This window comes from Bos indicus x Bos taurus, chromosome 3 (genome assembly GCF_003369695.1).
Source record: "Bos indicus x Bos taurus breed Angus x Brahman F1 hybrid chromosome 3, Bos_hybrid_MaternalHap_v2.0, whole genome shotgun sequence".
Taxonomy (NCBI): Eukaryota; Metazoa; Chordata; class Mammalia; order Artiodactyla; family Bovidae; genus Bos; species Bos indicus x Bos taurus.
The window spans coordinates 17,267,432-17,282,891 of NC_040078.1; the positions used below are offsets into that span (position 1 = coordinate 17,267,432).

General features: G+C 45.3%; 2 protein-coding genes across 2 annotated transcripts; both read right to left on the reverse strand.

Moving 5' to 3' along the window:
* Window positions 1–446: 446 nt before the first annotated feature.
* Window positions 447–2,333, reverse strand: PRR9 (proline rich 9). The gene is made up of 2 exons (XM_027538324.1): window positions 2,277–2,333; window positions 447–1,592 (listed from the first exon to the last, which is right to left on the reverse strand). Exon 2 carries the CDS (start codon window positions 1,570–1,572, stop codon window positions 1,222–1,224), a length of 351 nt encoding a protein of 116 aa, XP_027394125.1. The 5' UTR covers window positions 1,573–1,592; window positions 2,277–2,333; the 3' UTR covers window positions 447–1,221.
* A 10,073-nt stretch (window positions 2,334–12,406) lies between these two features.
* On the reverse strand, window positions 12,407–14,775 carry LELP1 (late cornified envelope like proline rich 1). The gene is made up of 2 exons (XM_027538325.1): window positions 14,650–14,775; window positions 12,407–12,874 (listed from the first exon to the last, which is right to left on the reverse strand). Exon 2 carries the CDS (start codon window positions 12,851–12,853, stop codon window positions 12,521–12,523), a length of 333 nt encoding a protein of 110 aa, XP_027394126.1. The 5' UTR covers window positions 12,854–12,874; window positions 14,650–14,775; the 3' UTR covers window positions 12,407–12,520.
* Between the last annotated feature and the right edge of the window lie 685 nt (window positions 14,776–15,460).

A 15,460-nucleotide genomic window follows, 5' to 3' on the forward strand; every position in this document is an offset into this window, starting at 1 on the left:
CTGGCCAGATGATAGGGCACACAGTTCTGGCCCTCAAGTTTGTGTTCATCTTAGAAGCACACCTGGGTTTTCCTTCAGAGAGGGATGCTATGCTTGTGGGTATCATGGCTCTTCCATTGAAGGCCCCTCCTCCCATATTAGTCCTTTCCTCTGGAAAGCAAGGGTCAGAGAGGAAAGATGCTGTTGTGGAAAGAATCCTGGACCTGAAGTGTTGAAGTCCCAGTCTCAGCTGGATTTTCTCAGGCATGAAATATGGGCATGGGTGGACCTATGATATGTTGTGGATGGGAGTGGGATGGTCTGGGTACCCCTTAAGGAGGCCTCTTTCAGCATGGCTGTTCTGTACATCTTGGAGTGCTGTTTTTTATTCCTATTTGAGACTTGTCAAAAAAGGAGAAAATGATCATCACAAGAACAGCAGGAATGAGCACACATCAAGTCAGGAATGTTTTACAATCAGCTTTATTCTGCATTTTACCTTCACCAGGGAGAAGAAGGCAAAGAATCTGGAGGACAGCAGCCTGCACCACACAGTCACAAATCCATCTCTAAAGAGTGTACAAGGCAGAAATTAAGGGCCTAAAGCAGGTCAACAATGAGGCACAAAGATCAATCACCAGGACCCCAAACATCTAATCACATCTTTCCTTATTTGCTATTTGGAATCAACCATTTACATTTCATTTAGTTTCATTTTTTAAAACAAAGCCAACATTTCAACATCTAATCACTTTCTGTCATTGTTTTGGGATACAGATACAAAATTATCCCGTTTTTTAGTTTTGCAACACCACCAACTTCTTCTCCTCACTTCTGGTGGTGGTGGTGGTGATTGGTGCAAAGTCCATCAAAATTCAGTTTGTTTTGAGACTCAAGTGAGAGGTTGACATTCTGAAAGATGAATGGAGGCATCCTTGGCTGTTACACACCCAGGGTAGGGTGAATTTTTGCCCCAAGGGAGCTGAGCTGGGCTTCTGTGGTCTTCCTTGATAACCACACCATTCCGACAGCTAAGACCTTCTAATAGATTGTTGACAACCATATGTATTCACAGAGGTTGAGGAAATACGGAGAGAACTGTCTTCAGAGACACAGACCAAGTCCTGAGGAAGCCAGGAGGCGATAGCAGGGTGCACACAGAGGTACCCATAAGAAAAGGTCACCATGATGTGGGCTGGGGTTGGGACCATCTTCTGGACCCCCACATAGCCTTATGAGCACCTACTTCCCCTTGCCAGGGGGTAAGCACTTCTCCTGGATTTTCTGTGGGCAAACCTCCACACATTTTGTCTGAGATAACTCCTGGCAGGGCTCCGTGCACTGAGATGGACATTGGTCTGGACACAGAGGGAGACATGGGTCTTGGCTTTGTTGTGGGCAGTTGTCTTGGCTTAATGCCTGACACTGAGGGACACACACCTCTTGAACTTTCGTTGGGCACTTCTCTTGGCAGGGGTCCTGGCATGGGGGGAGGCACACCTCCTCAGCCTTTGCCTGGCACTGCTCTTGGGTCTTTTGAAGACATGGAGGAGGCACACATGGCTGTTTGCACTGCTGCTCATTGAAGGACATCCTAGGATGATTGGCAGGACCTGAAACAAACATAAGCTTTGAAAATATATACATTAACCATAAAAGGCTGAAAATGAAGGTCTGAGAGAGGGGAATGGGGAATAAATGGTTATTAACCCTAAGAATTCATTTCTCTGCTGGTTTTTATTCCTTTCTCTTTCTATCCCTTCTTCAGCTCTTTCTGACGCCCATCTCCTGGTTGAGGATATTCTCACAGCTTTTGTCAATATCTATAGCCCCCAACCCTCAAACTCCAGTCCCCCTATAGATCTTTTCTTTCTATTCTATTTGACTAATCCTTTTGAAATTGAGTTGCAAGGAACTAGGTCGAATACATAGAATGGTGTGAGAAGCGTGAGAAATGGTGTGGTGTGTGCATCCTCAGTTGTGTCTGACTCTTTGTGACCCCCATGGACTGTAGCCCACCAGGATCCTCTGTCCATAGGATTCTCCAGGCAAAAAATACTGGAGTGGGTTGCCATTGCATCCTCCAGTGGATCTTCCCCACCCAGGGACTGAACCCATGATTCCTGCATCTCCTACATTGGCAGGCAGACTCTTCAATTAGCCACCTGGGAAGCCCTAAGAAGTGGCAAATCACTTCAAAAAATCAATAGAAAGTACAGTCCAGTGGAGGAAGAGAATAGTAGTCTCCCAGAGACAGAACTGAAAGTGAGAGAGAGGGCACAGATGTCCCCACTTACCTGATCTTCTAGAAGCTTCTACAAAGGATGTGGATGGAGGAGCCCAGGCTGGTAGGACTTTTATACAGTGCTTGGTCCAGCCTCCTGCAAGACTGACTGGCCACGTGGGCTGAGGTCTTAATTGTGGAGTCACCATAACGAGCTTCGTCTGAAATTGCCCATGGTTTGAGTCATTGCTTGGGATGCCTGTTAATCAGCCTCTCTTTTGGCCTCTGGGTCCTCACCATACCTCAGCAGGGAGGGGCTCCCATCAGATCTCTCTCATTAGAGGCAGCCGCAAAAGAATGTTCATAAAACGTTATCTCAGCCTCAGAACTAGGACTGGGTCCCTTGTCTGCCCAAACTGGTTCAGGATGTGGTGAGATAAGATCCGCCTTGCTCATCTCATCTTCAGCCATGTAAAAATGTATGCCTAAAGTCTGAAGTCTGTCTGGGTCAAGGGACATATGGACCCTTTCAGTCCTTTCTACTAGATCCTTCTTCAAAGTCACACTCCTTTGGACACGAGGAAGATAGGGCCCAAATTGACAGACAACCTACGGCCTCCTGCAGAGAGTGATTTTTTGAAAGGAGATCTGGAGGGAAATTGGAGTCATTTGTCACTCGGGTTGTAAAGTAGGGTGGAGGGGAAGAAAAAGAAGGGAGAAGGCAGATAATCTTCATCTTCTCAACCTTGATTTATGACACTTCTAAGAGTGGAGTTAGCTTCTCAGAGTTTTCATAGTGACCAAGAAAACAGGATGGACCAAGGATCTGTCACTTTGCCTTCTGGAAAAACTTTTATTAGAACTCAGGTTAATAAAAGTTAGAGGGATGAAAGGAAAAGTTGCAAAGCAAGCACACCCAGTTTGCTCTACTTTAAATCTCTGTTTGAGTTGTCACTTCCATCTTGTGTGCCTTCCTCTCCTGGGCCTTTTGAAATCCTAAGCGTTTGTCAAGGCTCCACTCTAGTCTTCTGTCTTCCAAGGAGCCTTTCCTGGTTAAACTAGAAACACTTTTGTCTCTTTCTGAACCCTCACAGTATCTTGTTTGTGTTATTCATATGACATTTACCATTGTCATTGGCTTCCCAGGTGGCACTAGTGGTAAAGAACCCATCTGCCAACTCAGGAGACATAAGAGACTCAGGTTCAATTCCTGGGTTGGGAAGATCCCCTGGAGAAGGAAATGACAACCCACTTCAGTATTCTTGCCTGGAGAATCCCTTGGACAGAGGAACCTGGCAGGCTGAAGCTGAAGCTCCAATACTTTGGCCACCTGATGCAAAGAGCTGACTCATTGGAAAAGACCCTGATGCTGGGAAAGATTGAAGGCAGGAGAAGGGGACAACAAGGGATGAGATGGTTGGATGGCATCACTGACTCAATGTACATAAGTTTGAGCAAACTCTGGGAGATGGTGGAGGACAGGGAAGCCTGGCGCGTTGCAGTTCATGGATTCGCAAAGGGTTGGACATGACTAAAGTGACTTAGCATGGATTGTTATTTAGGAATTCCAGTTGTTTGTGTACAAGATCTTATTTCTATCTTGGGTTGTAGGTTATTAGGTGGTGGGGGCTGTATGACTGAGTAAGTGAAAGAGAAATGATTATTGATGGAGTAAACACATTAATTAAAGAAGGAAGAAGGTGAATGGGAGACAAAGGGAGGCAGAGAAGGATTTGGAAAATGGGAAAACATTCATTGTACAAGAAGCCCTGTAATCACAATGTGGTGACCTGTGCTTGTTTGCTAAAGTTGACCAATTTTTAGGGACTGTAAAGCTTGAAGAGATAGGTTTAGGTCATTTCCTAAAAGAGGCTAAAATCAGAAAAGCTTCAAAGATTTATACAGTTTTTGGATGCTTGTTCCTGAAAAAGTTTTCAAAAGGTGAACTGGGGGAGACCAGGTGATATTTTGGCCTTCAGGACTGGTACATGGAGAATTGATGTAGCACTAGCCTGGCCCCCTCAGTGTCCTGGGGAGGGACAGATGCTGGAGTGGGGAGGGGACATAGGCCAGCCAGGGGAGTGGTGCTGACGTTCCTGTGAGGACATAATCCTCTAGGCTGCAGTGGGCGTGGGGTGCGGGGGACCAGGAGAGGATTTGGAAGACCTATGGGAGTATCTGAAGAGATAGGTCATTTGGGGAATCTGGGAACTGGATGATCAGATGTAGAATGGGGGGCTCTCCTCTTCCTTTCTCTTCTCTTCGTTTTTCATCTCCTCCTTCCATTTCTCATTTCCCTCTTCATCTCCTTTATCTTTTCTGTGGAATGCTGTCTAAGACAGGGGTCCCTGGTCTGTAGCCGTTAGGAACCAGGCCACACAGCAGGAGGTGAGTGACGGGCTAGCGAAGCTTCATCTGCTGCCTCCCCCTTATTCGCATTATCACCTGAACCACCCCCCACCTAACTCATCCCCCTCCATGGGAAGATTGTCTTCCAAGAATCCGGTCCCTGGTGCCAAAAAGGTTGAGGGCCATTGGTCTAAGAGACAAAGCAACTCCTTGGGAGGCCTAGGAAGCAAGGCATTCTCTGTTGTTGAGTTTATTCATTGTTTCATTCTTTATTTCAGTCATTTGTGGCCTTGCTTTCAAGCGGCTCACAGTCTCATGGGAAAGATGGACAGAGTTAAGCCCCCACATCCCAGAAGAAGGCCACTACACTAGCCCTGAGTGGAAGGTTCTAGAAGGCTTCCAGATGAGATGTCTGTGCCATGTTTTACTGGACAGTAGGAATTAACCAGGCAAGGAGGGTGGGCAGGGACCTTCTAGGGAACTTGGAGGAAGGCATCTTCATTAGGAGCTTTTTGAGAGGACAGGCCAAGGCTGATGCAGAAAAGAGATGGGTGGGAGATTAGGGGAGGAAGCCTGCTTGGTTGAATTCTCCAAGTTTTCTGCAGCAGGATCCCCCAGAAGACCTTGCTCATGCAGAATGGATTTCTGTGTCTTTGGCTGAGCTGAGGGAGAAGGAGACCAAATAGATGTGCAGAACAATGGAGAAACTTCTCATGGAGGAGGGTGAAGGCAGTTAGGAGGAGCCCAGATTTCAACTCCTTGAAAAGGACCGACTCTGAGCCGATCACATTGAAGTGGGTCCAGTGCAATCACAAGGGTACTTCAGTGCAAACAGGCAGAAGAGTCAGTGTCAGAGTGATGTGATGTGAGAAAGATTTGGCCACTGCAGGTTGTGTAGATGTTGAAGGAGACCCTGGCCCAGGAATGTGGACAGCCTCTAGATCTGAGATTCTCCCCTAGAGCTTCTAGAAAGACATGTAGAACTGCTGGCATTTTGATTTTAGCCCAGAGAGACCTATGTCAGACTTATGACTTCCAGAACTGGATGATAATAAATTTCTGATATTTTAAGCCACTAAAGTTGTGTTGAGTTATTATAGCAGTAACAGAAAATTAACATGCCTTCCCAGTGTCTGAGGCTCTTGGAGACTCTGGGGAGGGAAATCTCAAATGAAGAACTAAATTCCCAGCTTAATACTCCTTTTTTTAAGCATATCAGACAAAGACTTGCTTTCAATAATGCATGGAGAAAGAATGGACTCGGGATCCCATTGACTTAGGGGTGACTCTGTTACATACAGTGTGTGTAATATTGGATAAGCTATTTAGCTTCTTAGAGCCTCAGTTTCCTTTTGTTGAAAAGGGATAATACTGTTTCACAGATTTCTTGTAACAAATAAATTAGAAAATATAGGTACCAACACTTAGGGCCATCAAGCTACTTACAGAATTGTAGAGCAATCTGAATCTGTCCAGGACTCACCTCCTCCATGAAGCCTTCTTGACTCCCCCCAGTCCTCCTTGTCCTATTTCCTTTCCGAGTCCCCCCAGCACCTGGTCTTTGACTTGTACTTTTCTATGCATTGAGTTGCGGTAGACAGACTTCTGTACAGAGACTCCAGAGACCTGGCTCTGTCCCCAGCAAGATGTGTGACTTCAGGCAAGTCCCTGGCCCTTTCTGGCTTCATGTTCATCATATTTAAAATAGAAAGTTAGATTAGAAATCAGTCGAGTCCATTCCAATTCTGACATTCGGTGATACCATACATGTGATCATGAATGGTTAGCCTCATAGCTACATGACTTTGAAGTGTACATGTGTGTTGTGGGCTCTTCCTCCTCGACTGGGTTGCAATCCACCCACAGGAAGGCCCAGTCTTCTATCTTGTGCACGTGGCAGTGATCTAGCCAGGTGGCTGGGTGACCTTAGGTGACCTGTCTTTTCCTTGGTACAGAGATGGAGTATTTGGAGTCTGAACACTCAAAAATCAGCCTTAGTGGCCCAGTATTTGGATCGGGGCTGGGACACCTTTGGGGAGATTGTCCCAGCCCACATCTTAAGATATGGTGACTAAGTAGTTTCTCTAATCATCCCTAGCCCTCCAGCAAGACTGGGGACAGTCTGATTCAATGCCACCTGAGATTTAAGATTTTAGATTTCTGTAACTGTCATTATTGGGAACAAGGGTGTAATTAAATAGGGTCAGCAGAAGAGAGTCAGGTGTGTGCAGGACATTGCTTTTTCCCCTTTCCCATCAAATAACTACCTCCTTTGTTCATATCGTAAAAGTTCCCAGACTCCTCTGAATCACTCGGCTGATCCCATCAGCCTATCATAGGACAGCGGCTCTGATAAAGCTGAATGTATCTCGTCCTGTTTCCTGGGGAGCAGGTGCTTCTGGAGAGCTTAAGGAGCTTGTGGATTCCCGGAGCTGAGTCCACTTCTCTTCTCACTTCCTTTCCTTCTGTGTCACCACACAGGGAGTCTGACTCAGAGGTCATGGGAGGGGCTCTGGATCACAGGCCATGGGCCCAGAAGGGCCCATGGATTCCACCTGCTTGTTTTAGCCAAGCATGTGCTTTAAACAGGAGACAAGGAATCATTTACTGGCTGCATTTTTTTAAGATGAGGAAACTGAGGTGCAAAATTGTGTAGGGCCTTGTTCGAGGTTATATGGTGAGCTCGTGTCTGGGCTAGGGGCCTGTCCATGTAAAAACATTTAGGAAACTACTGTACTGGGGATTCTTTATAACTTTAAGGAGGCAACAAAGACACAGACCAGTAAGTAGTTCTTAACAGTTTGGGAGTGATGAAGACATTCCCAGGTGGCTCAATGGTAAAGAATCCTCCTGCCAATGCAGGAGACACAGGAGACGCAGGTTCCATCTCTGGGTCAGGAAGATGCCCTGGAAAAGGAAATGGCGACCCACGCCAGTATTCTTGCCTGGAGAATTCTATGGACAGAGAATCGCATGGACTGGTGGGCTACAGTCCATGGGTCACAAAGAGTCAGACATGACTGAACAACTGAGCATTCAACTCATGCATGAAGATGTATCTATATATACAAACCTTCACTTTCAGGGGGTTCATGACCTCTGGGTTAAAGACCACTAACAGAAAATGGGGGAAATAGTATTCCCAAGTTGTTTGGGCTTGATGTTGGTCTTCAGTCCTTTTCCCTCTGAGTCTGGGTTCAGGATAATCTTGGCATAAAATAGAGTCAGAAATCCTGTACTCTTCCAACAACTAAGCCACTGTGACTTCGGGTACATTGTTTTCCTCTCTGGAATTTTGTTTCCTCACCTGGACACTGAGGGCCTGTTAAATGCCGCATCCAACTCTCATATCCAGTGATGACAAAGTCCCCTTCTGACTCCTACTGTGATTCGTGATCTCCCGGGTCCCAGCTGGGGAATAGCTTTCAGGCTGAGCATCACTTCCTCCTAGCCTGGGAGAGAGCATGGAGCTCTTTAGGTGAGCTATTTGAGGTTTCCTGTACCTGGAAGACAGGTGCAACTAAAAATACCCCAGTATGCATTTTATGATCCGTTTGTATCTTAGAATCCCTATATTAATATTTGGCATTTGACTTTCTGTATTTACTGATCTGTTTGCTGACCATTAACAGCTGTGACATAGAAGCAGTTATGACTTGTCATCATCAATAAAGCCTCCCAGGGTGAGCCTGTATGTGTACCTGGCTGGAATATCTGGTCACATAGAAGCAGAATGGGAAAATAACACAGGTTTGGTAACTGGTTACTTCCTGCCATCTCCCCAGTTGCATGTGTGTAGAGGTGGGGGATTAGTGAACATGATCGCTAAGGTTCCTTTCAGCTTCAAAGTAAGACATCCTTGTATTCCGTGCACATCTTTTCATAGCACGGGCTCACCTTGCCTGTTGTCCCCAGCTGGCCTCATTGGAAGACTTAGAAGTGCTTTTCCAAGACTGACGGTACACACCCTGGTTCTAGAGAAAACGTGATGCAAGGGAGTCTAGGGTAGAGTATCTTCTTTCTGCCCTTCTGAAGGACCCTCAGAACGGCTTTCCCAGGAAAGGAGAAGGCTTGGTCCTGCCCCCTCACATTATCTGAGAGCCATCAGCCTGGCACTGCACAGATTCTCAGGGTGCCACTCTTCATGTGTTGCTTATTTACACAACCCTCTACCTTTTGGAGCAGGTGACTGCTGCTGGGGCTGGGAGTAATTATGGCATTCTGCTGGAAGGTGGCACACTCATCATGTTCCAGCCATCTTCCAGCTGAATTGCCTTTGATCCAGGTTTTTTTTTTTTTTCCCCTCCCCCGCTGGGAAAGTAGTCATTAAGAGATGTCTATCTTTTGTTTCATTTACATAGTAGAAAAGAGAACTAAATTGGCAGATGGATGGTTTCATGTTCTCAGAGCTGGCCTCCATCCAGTCTGTGCCATATCCTCAGGGCCCCCAGGAGAGCCCCAGTCCCTGACCCACACTGCCATGGAGCCGCTTGGCTGTGGGACTGTGATCCTATGCCTTGGAGGCAGGCACCAGAGCAGAGGCGTGCTCAGGAGAGGAGAGGTGGAGAAAGACGTTCTTCCTTCTTTTCCTTTTCTTTTTTTGTTCATTTGAGCAAATGAGAGGAGCTTGAGGGTCTCTGAGGCATTCATGATTATATCACTTTTTCCTATTACAAAAGAAATAGAAGCCTATTAATAAAAAGGCAGAAAATAAAACTACTTCACTGGTTACCCATAACTCCATTGTCCTAAAGTGACTAGAATGCTGACAAATTTCCTTCTATTATTATTATTATAGAAATTTTGGATTAAACATAACTGTTTATGCCATACATTCCATTAATGTTTATATCAGTTCAGTTCAGTCACTTAGTCATGTCCTACTCTTTGCAACCCCATGAATCGCAGCATGCCAGGCCTCCCTGTCCATCACCATCTCCCGGAGTTCACTGATACTCACGTCCATCGAGTCGATGATGCCATCTAGCCATCTCATCCTCTGTCGTCTCCTTTTCCTCCTGCCCCCAATCCCTCCCAGCATCAGAGTCTTTCCCAATGAGTCAACTCTTTGCATGAAGTGGCCAAAGTACTGGAGCTTCAGCTTTAGCATCATTCCTTCCAAAGAACACCCAGGGCTGATCTCCTTTAGAATGGACTGGTTGGATCTCCTTCCAGTCCAAGGGACTCTCAAGAGTCTTCTCCAACACCACAGTTCAAAAGCATCAATACTTTGGTGCTCAGCTTTCTTCACAGTCCAACTCTCACATCCATACATGACCACTGGAAAAACCATAGCCTTGACTAGATGGACCTTTGTTGGCAAAGTAATGTCTCTGCTTTTGAACATGCTATCTAGGTTGGTCATAACTTTTATTCCAAGGAGTAAGCATCTTTTAATTTCATGGCTGCAGTCACCCTCTGCAGTGATTTTGGAGCCCCCCAAAATAAAGTCTGACACTGTTTCCACTGTTTTCCCATCTATTTGCCATGAAGTGACCAGATGCCATGATCTTTGTTTTCTGAATGTTGAGCTTTAAGCCAACTTTTTCACTCTCCTCTTTCACTTTCATCAAGAGGCTCTTTAGTTCCTCTTCGCTTTCTGCCATAAGGGTGGTGTCATCTGCATATCTGAGGTTATTGATATTTCTCCCGGCAATCTTGATTCCAGCTTGTGCTTCTTCCAGTCCAGCGTTTCTCATGATGTACTCTGCATATAAGTTAATGTTTCATTAAAATTTATTTATCCAAATCTCTGTTAGATTGAATTGTCTCTAAGTCACACTGTGATAATTTGCTTTATATAGACTTTTTTTTTTCATTTTGGAATTATTTTTCTTTGCATGAATTCCAAGACAAGGAACAATTGGGTCCAAGAGTTGAATCACTTTATGCTTTTGATACATATCATATTCTTCAAATTATTTTCTAAAAGAATTTTGTCTATTTACACTTTCACCAATAGTGGCACAGTGTTTAGCATTGGGGTTCTGGGGTTTATTATTTAAAAATGATCATTATAAATTTTATGTATAATTTCATATTTATGTATTTACATAAGTTTAGATACATAAATATGGTTTCCGCCTTGGGGTTATGCCTGCAAAGACCCATCACATACCCAGATTATTTGAATAGTTTTCTTCTGGTGCTTTTATGTTTTGTCTTTTTGATGTGTTTATTCCAGAGATTTGTTTTGGTGAGAGGGAAAAGATTAACTTAAATTTTTAAATAAAAATTATTCTAGCATCAAAAAGTGGCCATTAAATATGTGAATAAGAATGATACCTTATTGTTCTATTTTCCTTCTCTCTCCTCCCTCTTTTCTTTTGGATTTCTAGTGGGTGGAAGAGTTTCCCACCTGTTACCAACAGTTGAACGTGCCCCACCTCCCCTGATTCCCTACATCAGACTTTCAGAGGTTCCTGCATCCAGGAGGAACCTCTCTGCAGGACCCTACAGTGTGGGTGCCAAGCTCCCATTCTTGCTAGGAGACTCTGAGACCCTCAAGGCTCTGCATGTCAGAGAAGACAACTGGTCATTTTGACATCTGAAGAAATGAGGGGATTGTACCCTAAAGGCCTTGTCTAGCTCTTGTGCCCTAAAAGTGCTTCTGCAACCAGCTGATTATATGACCTTGGCCTAGTGGGGGCCGCAGATGTCTTTTCTTGGGCACATTTTGAACTATTTGTACTTACTGTACCCTTTGCTGTCCTGAACCATTTTCCAGATTCAAAGGGATAGAAAGATGTTTATGGGCCATGATTCTACAGGAAGTACCACAGATTTGGCCTCTTTCATTACCTCTGTGATAGTAGAGAATCCTAAACCTACTTCTGCTCAGATGTTGTGAGCTTGGGCATTGTTTTTGGACAGAAGCAATCAGATTTCTTTTCTGGAAATAACAGGAGTGCCTCATAACATATCCATCAACAAGCTGAGTCCTCCTGGTCAAGGACCATGGCGCATGCAGGGGGCTCTAAGGGGTGAGGAGACCCATCCTGAAGAGGAGCGGAGACTGGTGGAGATGAGGGAAATTGAAATGGTGGCGGTGAGTCCACATTCCTGGGTCCTGAAGTCCTGGTTCCTACAGTTCTCTCTTTAATTTTACATGCCCTCTCCTCATCCTAATATCCTTCCCGGCAATACAAATGAAAACTTCCCTTTGGTGAACTGAGCCACTTTGGACGTGCACTCCTTGTAGCTGTGTGTGTGCTAAGTCACCTCAGTCATGTCTGACTCTTTGCGACCCTATGGACTGTAGCCTACCAGTCTCCTCTGTCCATGGGGATTCTCCAGGCAAGAATACTGGAGTGGGCTGCCATGCCCTTCTCCAGGGGATCTTCCTGACCCAGGAATTGAACCCAGGTCTCCTGTATTGCAGGCAAATTCTTTACCGTCTGAGCCAGCAGGGAAGCCAGAGGGAAGCAGAGCTAGAGTTTAAACACATGCAGCCTGTTTTCAGAATGTTCCAGCCCAGCATCAGGCAGTGGGACTAAAAGCCATGGCAGACTTCTTTCCTTGACTTTGCTGGATCTTTCCCCAATGTCCACTCCCTTTCCCCCTCATGCCCGCTTCCTGCCTTGTGCTCAGTCCCCCGGGGATGCCACTTCGATAGCCATGTTTATAGCTTTCTCAGGTGGTGCTCTAACAGGGCATGTTCCCCGGGTGCACCCCTCAGAAGATGCCGCATCCCTCCATGCAGCAGGTGGGGTCAGATGCATGGCCATCTTCCAAGGTTGTTGAGTGTGGAGGGCCTGGGTCCTAGCCTCACGCCCCCAGGGGATTGCTTCTTACTGGTATTAAAGCTGAAAGACAACAAACCCCCAACTGCCAAGAAACCAAGAGAAGGAAGTCTTGCACAGCAGAGGAACACGTTTACTTGTCAGCTCATGGCTTCAGCTCTCAGCCCCTCGGTGGTGAACGTGATGAGATGGTGGAGGTAGTGGGCTGGGTGGCACCCTTGGTGCCTCATTCTGGGGGTGGGCAGGGTGGTGGGCATTTAGGAGGACAGGACTTGACACATGGCTTAGGAGGGCAGGGTGGTGGGCAGGGCGGTGGGCAGGGCGGTGGGCATGGTGGAGGGCACTTTGGGGGTGGGGGGCACGATGGGGGACATGGGGGACACGGGGTGCACTTTGGTGGTGGGCACTTTGGTGGCTGGCACTTTTCAGAGCACCGCTGCAGCAGCCTCTTTAAACAGCTGGGCTGGCATTTCGTTTCGCACTTTTGTTCACACCCGGGATCACATTGCTTGGGCTCATTCTTGGGCTCACCAGGTTTATTTTTATCATCACTCGACATTCCTTCTTGATTCTCTGAGCCCTGTAAAGAGATACATGACAGGTTGTTTGTGGGAGACCATATTGCAGGGTGGGAGGGGGGCCTCCTGCTCCTCACACGTCCTGCCCTGTGCCCAGCCTTATTCTTAAGAAAGCCTTTCCTGGGACACGTTCAGGATTTAGACCAAATTCTTATCTAAGGGCTGTCTTCTTGTCCTTGCAGTGCATTACTGACAACATTTCTTGATCTCATCACCCTTACTTTGCTTTCTCTGCATTTATCCTTGTCTCTGTTCCATAGCTCCTAGAGCAGGAGTTCTTAACCTAGGGTCCTGGGACCCTGCCCAAACTCAACATAAGAACCATACTTAACCATATATTTACCAGTGTAATCAGTATCTTCCATAACCCCAGGTATTTTGTTTCATTCATTTAAAAACATTATTCCAGGACATGGAAGCAACCTAGATGTCCATCAGTAAATGAATGGATAAGAAAACTGTGGTACATATACACAATGGAGTATTACTCAGCCATTAAAAAGAATACATTTGAATCAGTTCTAATGAGGTGGATGAAACTGGAGCCTATTATACAGAGTGAAGTAAGCCAGAAAGAAAAACACCAATACAGTATACTAACGCATAAATATGGAATTTAGAAAGATGGTAACAATAACCCTGTGTACAAGACAGCAAAAGAGACACTGATGTATAGAACAGTCTTACAGACTCTGTGGGAGAGGGAGAGGGTGGGATGATTTGGGAGAATGGCATTGAAACATGTATAATATCATGTATGAAATGAGTCGCCAGTCCAGGTTCGATGCACGATACTGGATGCTTGGGGCTGGTGCACTGGGATGACCCAGAGGGATTGTATGGGGAGGGAGGAGGGAGGAGGGTTCAGGATAGGGAACACATGTATACTTGTGGCAGATTCATTTTGATATTTGGCAAAACTAATACAATTTTGTAAAGTTTAAAAATAAAATAAAACAAAACAAAACATTATTCTGAGGAGTCCATAAGTTTGGAAGTCCACATTTCTAAAGGCATCCATGACATGACAACCATGTTAAAGAACTCTTGTAAGAACACCTCCACATCCCTCTGGAAATTGAATGGGAGGATATATTAGTGGGCTTAGTGACCCAGGACACTTATTTCAATTCTATGTCCTGTCTAAGCTCTCAAAACCTTAAGAATTGATTTTTTTTTTAATTTGAGGGATGAGGATGGAAAGAGTTGAATCCCCACCATGAGTGGGCTCCCATGGACCACTCTGGAAACTCCTCTCCTAGTTGATTAGGATGAGGGAAGAAGTTAAGAGGAGATAAACGGGGAAATTCTAGTTTCTCTGAAAATATGAATGTCAGAGCCACAAAACGTGATTTTCAGGAGGAATTCCTTTTCCCCCTCTGTTAAATTTTGCCCTGAGCTAAGTCTTCCTCTATAGACTGTTTGACTTCTGGATATGGACAGAGCTCTTATGTCTCTAATAATACTTGCAAGTTGGATAAACTTGGCACATCTTGGATTTCCTTTAACAGTATAAAAATAAATGTTTAAATCTACTTTTGTTTTAAAGTCCGTATGACTTTCTGAAGAGACAGATAATTACATTGAACTCCAAAATGGTTAAGAATCACTCTTGCAAATGAATTGTAGCTAGCTCTTGCTACTGAGAATAAGAGGAAATTTTCACCCAAACACAGCTGTCATTTCAACCTTGTTCAGTGCCTGGGCTGTGGTGGGTCATTCCCCAGAAAGGAGAGGTAAAAGATGGGGCATTTCTAGTTGTTGATATGCAACTCACCCCTTTGTGTTGTTACTGAAGCTGACAAGTAGTCGAGTGAGGTGGATATTATGGCTGTGCCCGGGAAGGTGTATTTTCCCCTCTGGTTCCTCTGCCCAGCTCTGAGGAAGCCAGAAGAGGAGAGAAGGAGACAGCCACTTGTGACCTCATTGCTACATCATCAAGTAGCAATTGTTGTATGGCTCCAGAGCTCCCAGCTCAACTCAAGTCTTTGAACATGAGAATAGGCTATGATCAATACCTCCTTCACTCTCTCGTCCTCTCCCCAACCCTCAAAATTCATGCTGGTGAAATCAGGCTATGGTGAAGGGTACTGAACTCTAAGGCCAGGGAACCTTATTGTTGCTGGTGGCAGAAAAGCTCTGTTGGCACCTGGTCTCTCTCTCTTCTCCTAGCCTCCTAAATCTTAACTCCTTTGAACTTGGCTGTTGTTTATCTTTCTAGGAGAGTTTCCTAGGACCTAGCACAGCTGTTTTGACTCTCCTGTCCTCCCTGTGTTTTTAGCATGAGATTCCAAAATCTATTTTTAAAGCTCCATACTCCCTGGTTCAAATTCAAGGATTACCTTAGCACTTTTTCTCAGTATCTCTTCCTGAAATTCACAGTTTTCTGGATTCTATGATTTTTTTTTTTAATCAAGGAGTGGCCATCCCTTGAAATCTAAGGTAAATCTTGCCTATTCTAAAGAAATTGAGTCTGATGCCCCTGACCAGTTCTGACCTGTTGGGCTAAGCCCCGTTCCAATACTAGAGTGGAAAAGGTTGCCTCTAAGAAATTCTTTCCTTGGTTTTTCAAAGACCTGGCCAGGGGG

What these genes read in the sequence shown, in the direction of transcription:
- LELP1 (XM_027538325.1), bottom strand. Translation starts at nt 12,853, where the DNA reads ATGTCGAGTGATGATAAAAATAAACCTGGTGAGCCCAAGAATGAGCCC.
- PRR9 (XM_027538324.1), bottom strand. Translation starts at nt 1,572, where the DNA reads ATGTCCTTCAATGAGCAGCAGTGCAAACAGCCATGTGTGCCTCCTCCA.